This window comes from Bombus flavifrons, chromosome 9, assembly GCF_040668555.2.
Source record: "Bombus flavifrons isolate JBK064 chromosome 9, iyBomFlav1_principal, whole genome shotgun sequence".
NCBI classification, from domain to species: domain Eukaryota; kingdom Metazoa; phylum Arthropoda; class Insecta; order Hymenoptera; family Apidae; genus Bombus; species Bombus flavifrons.
Window position 1 is genome coordinate 11,346,399 of NC_138450.1, and position 12,444 is coordinate 11,358,842.

The 12,444-nt window shown below is 39.2% G+C and overlaps 1 protein-coding gene across 9 annotated transcripts in view; it reads left to right on the forward strand.

Moving 5' to 3' along the window:
* LOC138183171 (opioid-binding protein/cell adhesion molecule) overlaps positions 1–10,115 on the forward strand; it is a 35,896-nt gene extending 25,781 nt beyond the window's left edge. For all 9 annotated transcript variants that reach the window (XM_069119774.1, XM_069119775.1, XM_069119776.1 and 6 more), the window contains 4 exons: positions 820–962; positions 8,665–8,820; positions 8,889–9,222; positions 9,462–10,115. In XM_069119774.1, coding sequence (XP_068975875.1) covers positions 820–962; positions 8,665–8,820; positions 8,889–9,222; positions 9,462–9,607 — 779 coding nt within the window. In that variant the 3' untranslated portion in view covers positions 9,608–10,115. The remainder of the gene's footprint in view (positions 1–819; positions 963–8,664; positions 8,821–8,888; positions 9,223–9,461) is intronic.
* The last annotated feature ends 2,329 nt before the right edge of the window (positions 10,116–12,444 follow it).

Sequence of the window (12,444 nt, forward strand, 5' to 3'; positions counted from 1 at the left end):
TCGTAGAAGATCTCTAGTTTGGCACAACTTTATGGCTCGTTCGATCAACATCCGGCGCAACGGCTTCCGCGGTCCTCGTGAACGCTGGACGATATTTTCAAGCAATGAAACGTCTTGAGTTTTCGGCTTGGCTCCAAGTCGTTATATGTACATTATTCGATAAGCAGACTTTCAACCCGTGAAAAATACCGTCGAGCTGCGAAGGAGGTCGTGCGCTCAACGTGTAACTTTCGCAGCTATAATACGCTGGAACAGCATCGTTAGTCTTAAACCAGCGAAAAAGAAAAGAAGCTAGTGCGAATCGAGACATTATGATTTGAACAAAACTGTAAAAACGTGAAAAAATAAAGGAAAGATAAAAGTTTAACGACCAGAGTTTCACGTAGAGTGGAAGAAAAAGAAAAATATAGAAAGTTTTCGCTTCGACCTACGCAAAACTTTCTCAATATGACGTTACAAAATGTCGTTCCTTTGAAATTCATTTTCTCGATGATCGTTCGTTAAGCGTTGTTGAGTGTGCCGCTGGACGAGAGAGCGAAGGAAACGCGGCTTCTTTGTATTTGCGCGTCTTTCCATATCGACAAAACATATCACACCAGTGTCCGTTGAAAAGGTAAAGTAGCTTCGACAAAGTAGTTATTTAGCTTGTAGCTCGTCTCGGAATACGCAAAAGAGAAAATTTCCACAACTATACATATACGTAGATATACCTCTCCATGTATACGATATCGCTATGTTAATTTCCTCTGCCTGTTTTCCAGGCAATCCGGATCGAAATAACCGAGATATACGGTATAGAGTGATTTTCGATATTTCTAGATGGTGCTATACGGAGTGAGAAGCCAACCAACGAGGAAGAAAGGAATAACATCCTTTCTTCGGTACCTGTATCTGTCAAGGATGTCCTGGCGCAGACCGGCGGAAACGCTTTGCTTCCCTGTAGATTCACTAGTCCCGGAATAGTGAGTACACCACATATGTATACAAGCAAATATATGCGTTCTGGATGATGTATACAAGGAAGGTGGCTCGTGTAGGTACAAGTGGAATTGGCCGTGTATGCACAAGCTGCAAGCCGGCCTGTATGCAGGTATTATACATAGGTCGATGAACACCAAGGAAGTATGCGCAACGTACATAAGCATGCATGCCATTGTGTAAAGCGGGCACATCGATAAACAACGATGCTGCGGATTACACGCACGCTACACGAGACATTGCGCGTTTCGTGGAAACGTGCGACGCCTCGCGGTACCCGCTTACTAAAATATCGCACGCGTCTCCTTTCGTTTTGAACACCTTCGAATACCTCTTGCAACGAACCTACTACTACAAAAGGTATTAGCTAGCTTCACGAAAGCACGAATAATGTTCGCTGTGGTGTGGCCAAAAGACTTTCCCAGGAAAACTTTCAAACATCGTTTGTTCGCGCCCTAAACATTTCACTCGTATAGAATTCGAAGTCGCGCGTAAACTCCGCCACCGAGTTTCACCGGTGAACATCAATTATTTATCGAAACACTGTGTAAAGCGACGAGCATGCTATTTTAAATTCGGTACATTTCAGCACCGTAAACCCAATGCACGCGTACTCCTCTCGTTACACCGTCTTTCTCACGAGGTATGCTCGTTAATAAATGATCGGAGCAGCGTGCTGCCGTATGCAAGCCTCGGGCTGAGGTCACTCACTCACTCACTCGCTATAGTAAAGAGCGGAAAACGGGAAACGGGAAACGTCTCTCGAAGAGGAGGACAAAACCTGCTCGTTTGACGCAACGGACAGAGCTGGCTGCTCGTTGCGCGACCGAGTAACGCCGAAAGACCGGCAAACAGCCGGATGGAAAAGAACGTCCAACAGGATAGAAACCTGTCCCCTTCCACCTTGTAATTCTCCCGGTTTTAATGTTGCAAGGATCGACGCGCCAAGAACTACAGTTTCCTACCTATGCTCAGCTACGCTCCCTTGATTCGTACGCACCCACACGCGGACAAGTTAGCCACGAAAATTTGTATTTCCCGCGAGTACCTACAACGAGAGCGTGATTAAAATTCATGTTGCATTATTCACGGTATAGATGCACGGCATCGCTCTACTGTGAAGTAATTTTCTTCTCGCTATAAAGAAATGCTTCATCAGCTCTTTGAGAAACTAGCTTTCAACAGAGCCAGCACTTTGAATAGCAACGTGTAACTTTCCTCCTTCCTTTCAAATTACGTACCAAACAATAGCCATTCATCTGTTTCCGCGTTTTTACATTTCCGTACCTATATACAATACATGTGTTCGAAAAAGAAAATACAGAAATATCTATAAATAAATCGATAACAAGTTGAAAATGTTCAATGTTTTCATAATGCTTTTCTTCGCGCTTGAGAACACACGATGATTATCAGTGTTGGACTATTTCATTTCCGAGAGAAAATGTACCAGAAAATCGCATTTCCTTTGTCCTTTTAAGCTACCGGATGTCACGACTAAGCTTCGACCGTGTCGCGCGTGGACCATTACTATTTAGGAAAGACAGACAGGATTGATTCTCTGTTGTACGAGTAACGGAAGAGGATTCCTAAACTCACCAACGATATATTATCCTGCATACCGAGCTAGGAAATCGATACTCATTCCTAGCAAGTATTTGTTCTCCTTTTTCGATACGATTCTCGATTCCTCGTGGATAGCCGAGACACGCTTGAACGGGAATGGGACAAGCGACGAGAATGATCTAAAAGATAATAGATAGATAAGTGAATAGATAGAAAGAAAACGTACTAAATCCGCTTTTGACACAAGTTCTTATAAAGGTACGAGAGCAAAGACACAGACGTCAAAGAAACGGTATTACCTTTGGCATCGCGAGAAAGAAATATTGTTTCGGACATTTCTTAAAAAGTACCCTGTCGTGTTCGAATCCGGTCTGCACGAATCCAGGCTGTTGTAACTGGAAATGTATAGCGCGTGTTCGCCTACAAAAGGACACCTAACGTTGGTCAAAGATCGATTCGCACTCGACTAGAATTTCAATTCCAATCGCCAAGGAATGTCGTCGAATGCGAATACCGATACGACACAAACAGCTAAAGAAACGCGATCGGGCGTGTCGCGCGCAGTGCGGTAGATGCTACTGTGATTACGATTCAAAAACAAGATTACGAAATACTAAGTAATAAATAGATTTAACTTTTAGCCTAACGTACGATGGTATTCGTAAAATTGCGATAAAGATAAAATCGTTGGGTCCCTTTTGATTCGGAAAGACAATAATGAAAATCGCTTGCAAAATAATAGCAATTAATAGATTGGTTTAAATTAAAAATTATTTTATTCGTCGACTAATCGATAATGCGATGTAAAATACTTTGGTTCGGGTATCGATACGGTCACATAAAAAGAACACTATTGTTTGTGATATCGATACGACTACTTACGCAGTGCGCGATAAGAAACATTAGTATATTCAACTACTGCGCCAAGTATAAATTCCACGATAGCCGAGAGCAATATGAATATTTAGGAAATCAGTACACGTGCGTTCGAAATCGAGAAGGAAATCCCACCGGGAGTCAGCAAGTTCTCCAATTTTCCGGTTCGAATATCGAATTGTCTCTGGAATGCTGTAGGAAGTTCGTCTTAGTAGTAGTGGCCACCGCATATTCCTTAAATTTTTGTTCTCCTCGGCACGCTAATCGATCGAGCGAGCAATTGGTAAATTTCTTCTGCGATTTCGCTAACGAAAAATCACCTGGGCAAGTATAATTTTCAATCGACTTGCGAGCGATAGACGATCAATTTAGGGGAGAGGAGGAAATATTAACGGGCATGGATTTGAATAATTACCAAGAAATTTATGAATTCCGCTCGACTGTGCGACGAACGATCGTTCGTTCAACGTGCTTCGTAATTATCTTTAATGGACGATAATTTTAGGTTGACGCGATGGGTGGGTCATTTCGAAATTTTTATCGCGTCGTCTACGCGCGTATCGCGATTGAAACTTACTTGTGGCGGATATGAACTCTAACAACGATCTCGAATTGTAAAAAACGAACCGTTTTTACCATTTTCTCTTTTCACTTCAAAAAACAGACTTGTCGTAATATTTTTCGTAACACTAATCAACGTTAAAATGCAAATTAACGGAAACAAGATCGACCAACACACGGCCCTTGTATGATTCGATCACGGAAATAACGTCGGCGCGTTGATGGAAAGCGACGAATATATCCCGTTTGTCTTGTTATCCTGTGCTCGATACATGTGTACATGGTTTGATACGCAAATTAACGGATGATTCGAATATCAGCCTAATGTGCATAATTATTTCCTGAACAACAGCTCGTTATCCACGTTTCCAAATACGATGGATCGACACATACCGCCTATTTAACCTGCGTGTTATCGAGTCGACTTAAGAGGATTTCGTGTTAAAGAAGAAGAAAGAACAAACAATGAAAAGAAAGAGACAATTTTTCGAAAAATGTCGGGAATATTGTTGTCATCGAAGCATCCCGATAGAATTGTAAAGCATTTAAGTTCGATGAGAATATCGCGTATCGTGAAAATCCTGATTACGTGTATCGGGAAAAAGGAAAAACGAGAGAAGAAGACAAGAACGATAGCTTCTACTTTCTCCAACCGATTCGAGACCGTACCAGATGGCGGCAATATGGTGGCGCACGGAATAGTACGGCTACCGATTTTCTCATAAACCGGCAAACTTTTGTACGAGTTTTTCGAGGAAAGAAGAAAACAGATGCCGCTTCGTAAGGACCAAGCTGTCAAGGAAAAAGTTCGTAGGTTAAAAGTCCATTAAAAACGCAACTGTCTGGAGAAAGAGCGAAAAATTGCACTCGCCTTCCAAGTATTAAGCGTTGCAAAGACTTTTAATGAACAAAAGTAATGAAAGAACGTCGAGCGTCCTTTTCGAGTATCGGCAACAAAAATTTTGTTTGTACAACTTTCGTTTTTACATGTATTCTATCGACATTGTGCCAGACAAAATGAACCTTCTTCCTTTGTCTCGGTTTCTTATTTTCTTTATGCTGTTGCTTCCTCTTGTTTCATCGAAGAAAGCTCATTGGGAGAAACTACGTACACCTAGGTACGTTATGCGCCATAATTACAAGGAAATAAATGTATAATTAATTTGTTCCATTGCGATATAAATATTCGTTTACGTAGAAAATGGATGGAAAATGGAATGGAAACACGGGAGAATATACAGATAGAAAATGCAGTATTGAATGTACAAAATGCAATTAGGCGAAAATCTATTTTTATGGATTGTTTAACAATAAGCAATGCATTCGTATGTGTCGATTTTAATATCGTGTACGTATTAAACGAAAAACGACTTGTTTTCCTCAGTGATTTCTTTTCTTATCTCGTATCTCAAGAAAAGCAACGTCTGTCCAAATAATCACTAAAATTGACGTATCAAAGAACATAAGTCACGGATGATCGTCACGACGGAATATTGCGAGAAATCATAAACTGGAAAAGCGGCAATCGATACGTCAACGAGTAAGCTGCTACCCAGCAGAAGCCCGATCCTTTCTTCAATCTTTTATTCATAACGCACAGGCGTCAAGCTACTTCATCTCTTGATACCCTTCTTTTTTCTTCCACGCTTCCAACTATGTATTTCCAAGCTTGTGTTTTTCTGCTCGGACGTGTTACTTTGCATGCACGAAGACCGGGCATGAAGATCGGCTAGCGTCCCTTATGCGGCATGACACGAATATCCTACATTTTATTCCATATAAACAGGCAGGTAAATTCCAGTAAATCTACTCGGTGCGAGATTAAACTACATACAATGAATAAGAAATCACGTAAAAATGCGTCTCACCTAAATTGTCCGTGCTATGAGCTCCATGTGTAATTCGTAAGAGGAATCTCAATATTTTTAGTAATTTCTGAAATAACAAATCTTTTGATTTTAATTAAACGTTCCATTCGGATTTCGCCAGTTGCAATAGGCAAATTATGGATGCTGTCGATCATCTACATGACAAATTGTAATTGCCTGCGATAAACGCATAAGTAATAGATGCATGTCCCGTATTAATTGTGTACAAACTATACTGTGCATAATCACAGCTACTGATTCGTTCGACGAATAGGAAGAATTTATCACAAGTAGACGCTATCATGACCCGTAGTAAAGTAAATTTGTGGTTTTTGAAAAACTGAAATGCACTTGCAAGTTTCAACATCTTTGACCACAAATCTTCGTTCACGTTTTAAGCATCTCGTTCCCAACAACTCTTAGAATTGCTTAAATCGCCGTTAAGTTCTATGATCGTACAGGTTTACGAAACTTCTCGACTTTTACGATTTACGTAATACTTACGCGTGCTCGCCGCTTTACAACCCGGCTAATATGATACTTCGTATTAGTTAATTGCTATAGCCTAGACACGCTGGTTAATAATATTCATGAGAAACGGACAGCGTTCAGTTTATGTTTGGTGTACAAATATATCCTAAGGCTTTGCGACTGCTACGTTTCCTTTGTAACTAAAAGCAGCTTCGCTACAACAGGAACCCTTGGCAAGCAGGTGGGTATTCATTTTAGTAGCAATAAAGTTTCTCGAAACTCGAAAGCTGCTGTATGTGTCTCATAAGATGAAATAGAATAGCGTCGTTCGGAACGGACGATACAATTACAAAACTACCCGCACGCTATCCTACATAAACGGAGCTTTCGCCTCTTTCGATTCATCTCACAACTACGACTATTTCATTGTGTTGTAGGATCTTTTCTTTTTTAAAATCGTGGCAACGTAAGATGAATCGTGGATTTTGGTAAAGCAAGTAAACCGAGACGACAGCCGAAATTCAATAAATTTATCGCGATCACGAGACGTTCTTCCGAGGGGGACATTAATTAAACGACGCTGCCTGGCCCGGAGATGTTATCATACTACTGCGTCCACACGTGTGGAGAAAAGCCTGATTAATGGAACTTGGCTGACCGGAAAAATGATCGTTTCCTTTCTTTTTTTTTATCGCCAGCGTAAAACGAAGATTTGATTAAAACTGCGTTTCACATTTTATTGTCATACAGTCTATCTTTCTCGACTGATCGAGAACCGATTACAATTATTATAAAGACGAGTACAAATGTAATCGAACAATGAATTTTTTCGAAAAATTTCTATGACAATTTTTAAGGAGCAAGCTGTAGAATCATGGGACTAACGAGGAACGTAAAGACCAGACGTTGATTCGTAATACATCGCAGAAGTTCGTTATTCGACTCATTTATGCTCGAGTGTTCTTGTCGATCCTCACAGATTCGCATTAGAAAATCGTGAAATCTAGTTGCTGTGAACGTCGAGCATACTCGACGTAGGACAATTAAGGCACAAAACTGGCCAGCCTCTTCGGTGTTGGTTTACGTTGACTACGCAGTCAATTACGAGCTTCAGTAACTTCGAGAATTATCAGAAACCAATTTTGCTAAAATTCAATGGGAATTTGTCCGACTAACAGAATCCACAACTTTATCGGCGAAACTATACGACTCTATCGTTTGAATCAACTCATCGTAATTACAATATCCCGTAAGGTCGTCGATTGGGCTTGCTTCGATCGTTGAATTACTCCAATAGGAGATGACACCTTAGCACGATAGCGTCTGTCGAACACATCAAGTGGAATATAAATGAATGTGAGATTGAAAATGCGTGACTTGGTGTACCACAAATTGTATCGTTGGAATGAAATATTACGCTATTTTCTTACATTCGTCTGCCATCCACTAGATTATTGTCAACAAAATTTCATACCCGACGTGCAATGCTCTCTCAGCGATATCTTCCTTTTTTATTTCACGTATTCCGCGACCTATTAAAAAATTCTCCACGGTATAACGAAATCGTAAAAGGGGTCGAATTTGTACGTTCGTGGTGTCTTAACAAATGACTTGACAAAGACCCGATAAAATAAGAATTCGAAACCATGGTCACTGGCGTATATCCTATCGTTAACTGTGATTCAGTCTCCGCTGAAAAAGATAGAATGTTACAACGTACTGCAACTGTAACTGTTGAGGTGCATCGATCGGTGATTCTGCTTGATACTGTAATTTAAGACATCGCTATATCCTAAAGGCCATTGTATATTTCCGTAATATTCTTAGCTCAGTTGCCGTTTGTGTGGAAGGACGACGTTCGTGCATTTTCTAAATCGTCTTTGCTATCAACGCAAGAATAACGGCTGTCACCAGACGAAAATAGCATTACGGATGGATAAGCTGGATGACGATGTTTCGTACTCACTGAGAAGAGGAAAGGATTTCTTATTAAAGCTACTTTTCTTCATTCTTGATGTGCCATTAATATCACAAAAGGACCAGTCTCCTGAAATGAGCACTATTATTTGTTAGCTGAAAAATACAAAAGATCGAAAGCCCCATTAAAGATACAAAACTTTTTTTAACCGTTTGGAATCGTAAAAGAGTTAAACGCAGCACGATTGTTTATCTCCAACTTGCGAATATTTTTAACAAATATGCAAGTTATACAATGTGCTATAAAATTTATTTATTTATGCAAGTTATAAAATTGCACTTGCGAATTCGCAACTTGCGCATAATCGATTTGCATATTCGATTTGCATATTCGAAATTCAGGTGACTGGAAAATTTCTCATTTCAGGTAACTTGGATCAGGAGAAAAGACAGGCAATTATTGACGCTGGGTACAGACACTCATGTCATCGACACGCGATTCATGGTTATTTCAAACAGCCCAGACTGGACTCTGCTGATTAAAAACGTCCAACGCGAAGATGCTGGACTTTACGAGTGTCAGGTGGTAATTTAATATATAACGATATTTTAACGAATCGAAACAATTCGAAGCGTGTTTTATCGAGACAGATTCAAACGGAGCCGGTCCAACAACGATTCATTCGTCTAAGCATCACGGAGGCGTACTCCATGATTCCCGGAGGACCAGACCTTCACGTCAAACAAGGATCTAGTCTTCGACTGGAATGTCAGCTGATAGCATCGACGGAGGCACCGAGTTTCATCTTTTGGTATCGCGAAGGTCGCATGATCAACTACGACGATGAACCAGGGGTTAAAGTGGAGGCTACGAAAAACGGTTCGATTCTCGTGGTTGACAAAGTGAAACTTTCCCATGGTGCTAATTACACTTGTTGGCCCAGCAATGCCAGGCCAGCATATATCATGATACACGTAATCGAAGGTTGGCTATCTATATTTTTTTCATTTCTCCATATTTCGTTTCTTTTCCTTTCGCGAATACAGGATTTATGTACCTATACATACGCATATAAGTCGTTTGCAAAATCTTTTGTTTGTTTCAAAAGTACTTCTCCTCCGGTTCGTTTAATTTTACGTTTAATTTTCGTCATCACTTATTTGCTTACTGTTTATTCTAGTCGAACAAATGTTATTTTCTCATACTTCTATTTCTGTTTATAGAAGAGGAAAAACCAGCAGCTATGCATGGCGGTGATCGGCGAAACGCTACATCGAAAGCGTCCATCAATGTCATGTTGATTTTTCTGACTTTCCTCGGTATACGCACCTCGAATCGACTTCATCCGCGGCAAACCTGTGTCACGTGACTAGCCTACCGTGTCAACTTCGTCACCGAATTGATGCCTGCTGCGGAATTCCAAATAATTTCGATGCCATTTTCGTATATCTCTTCTTACTTTACACTTTACAACGTTACTCGTGCTTGACTTACATACATTTAACGTCGTCGGTAATTTGCTGAGCACGTGCAACGAAAGTTGCTAATTTCATCTGACGCTTTCTAACATCCTAAAATGTTAACTTAAAATAACAATAACGCGATGCAGCAAATTCATCGTAAAATTTTGAAACAATATCAGCATGTGCGCCGTCACTTCGCAAGATTTCCACTTGCATCGGTTAATCTACGGTTTAACTATAGTACAATACTCGAGACCGCTATGTCGACGGTTAAATTTTCGAAATTCGATATTCTTAAATCTCTGTTCCAATAAATGTTGAATATCAAATGCGTAACGCATCTGCAACGCTGCGTATAAGATGCAACAATTTTCGTGAAATGTGCGACCAGACATAAACTCAAGCAATATTAAATCAAGTATTATATTCATTTGAATCACATCCTTTAAATATTTTTATCGTCATAAACGTACAAAGAATGATCTTCACCTCGACGCATTTACCATTTCTCTTTTCCTAAAACGAGCATGGACTTCTGTCCAAGTTTCTACTCGTACGTATGAAATAATAAACCATCGAGTCAAAAAAAATAGCTATCCTTTTTTTTTTTTTTTTTTTAGTTGCCTGCAAACAAACGAAGTTCGCCAGAAATTTCGGTAATGAAGAAAAAAACACGCGAAACGTTTTATCGATGTGAAATACGAAATACGAATGCACAGATACAGGTATCGCATTTAACTCTTGTTTTCATTTTGCCGTATGTCGTGTGTTTTCTATCGTAATTAATCGTGAATAAAACTGAAAGCTATTTCGCGAATTGTCTTCGAATAGAAAAGTTCACATTCATTCGTAAAAGAATCAATGTAATGTGGCAGCGACACTCTGATAAACAGTTGAAAAGACATTCGCGAGTTCAGATAAATTTAATCCATTAAAAGTGTCGTGCAGTGTCGCTTTATACTGTTTGCCATTTGAACGCGCACAAAAGTGAACTTAATAAATTCTAAGGGCAAAGCCACGCTTTCACGTTTCACCAACAGTTTCGTGAATTAAAAACGTTTAAACGAGCCAAATCACATACTGCTACGAATGCCCATCATAGTCTCAATTTCTTTTTAATGCTCTTTACGCTCGTGAATTCACAACGATTTTATCTTTTTTTCGAATAAACACGATCACACTGCGAAACCGCGTGAATAGTTCAATCTCGTTGCGTGTATAAAATTTTAATGAAACAGAAAAACATTTAAAGTTATTTAATACACGGTCAAACAAGGATTTCCTTGTCTTATTGTTGCCAATTTTATAGTCTGACACGATCTTCTTTAGAAAAGTATCGTTTGTCGGATGCTTCGTCGAAGGAAAAAGAGAAATCTATCCTATAGACATAGTCTAATACTCGTTATTATTTCCTGGTAACATTCGAAATAATCACTTGATGTATTAATATGTGATCAATGTACATACGCGTGTATGCTAACTACAATATCTACTCTAAATCGTGCACATGATGAGCCTGTGTATCAAGAACATTTTTCGCGAAATACAAAAATAATGCCATATCTTTTTACAGAGAACGAATCATTATGCGTGTTTTATCGGATAGCAATGCCATGTACATTTTTATTCACTGTTGTATGCTGAATGATTTATCAATGACTTCTCGTTGGAACATTAAAATTTTCCATTAGCTCCTTATACATAGTGTTATGGAACACGTTAATATCGTTTCCATGAGCGAAAACTTATTAATTAACGTTCATATACTTGATTCGTTTAACGATAGTAGATGATTTTAACATGGACGTTTGAGACTCTTTTTCGTCGACTTACCAGAGACATATGAATTGTAAAAGTAGACTCGCAAAATAAAACAAGACGTCAGATTTTCATCTCCACGATATTATAACATACAAAATAAATTGGACATTTTGAATCAATCGAGAAATGATTATTTTACGAAAGAAACGCACCTCCGATGAAGGTAAATTCAAACATAAATCGCTTTAATATCACGAATTCCCCGTATCACTGTGATTCTATCTGCAGGAATTTTGCATCCAAGCCGTGGAATGTAATAATCCTCGTTGCACCCAGGGTAACGTATAGCAAAGATGTATGTATCTTCCGTCGAGAACACACTTAATCGGATATTACGAAGTAAGTACTTGCAAAATGTTTAATGGGGAAATTATCACCAATGAAAATATTAATCCTTCGAGATTGCCGATAGAAATTCGTACGTAACGTAGTTAGAGTTTCATTGTAACGATCCTTGCAACGATTATCTTCGTCGATCGCCAAATTGTCGAACATCGTGAAGCAAAGGTAAGTACTATGGCTTGGTACGTGTACAAAATTTGAAATTTCCAACGATCCGTTAGTCACGTTTCGAACATCTAATCGATTTGTGACTTTACCGAGCGAACGCCAATAACCGCAGCTTATTCCGTATAATATTAATCAAAACTCAACAGAGAATATGTACTCATATTATGTAATTTAATAGTATTACGCAAGATATATAGAATGAATACGCATCACCAAATTGCACTATGAATGAACTCCGAGCAATAATATATTTCGAATATGTCAAACTTGTCCAAAATATATCGAACGAATATGTATATGAACCCTCCGTTAGATTTTATTAAATTACACTGCACTGACAAGAAATTTATTTCAATTCTAGGAAATGATATTCCTTTTATTTCTCGTTCTATGTTGCCTTGAACTTCTTATA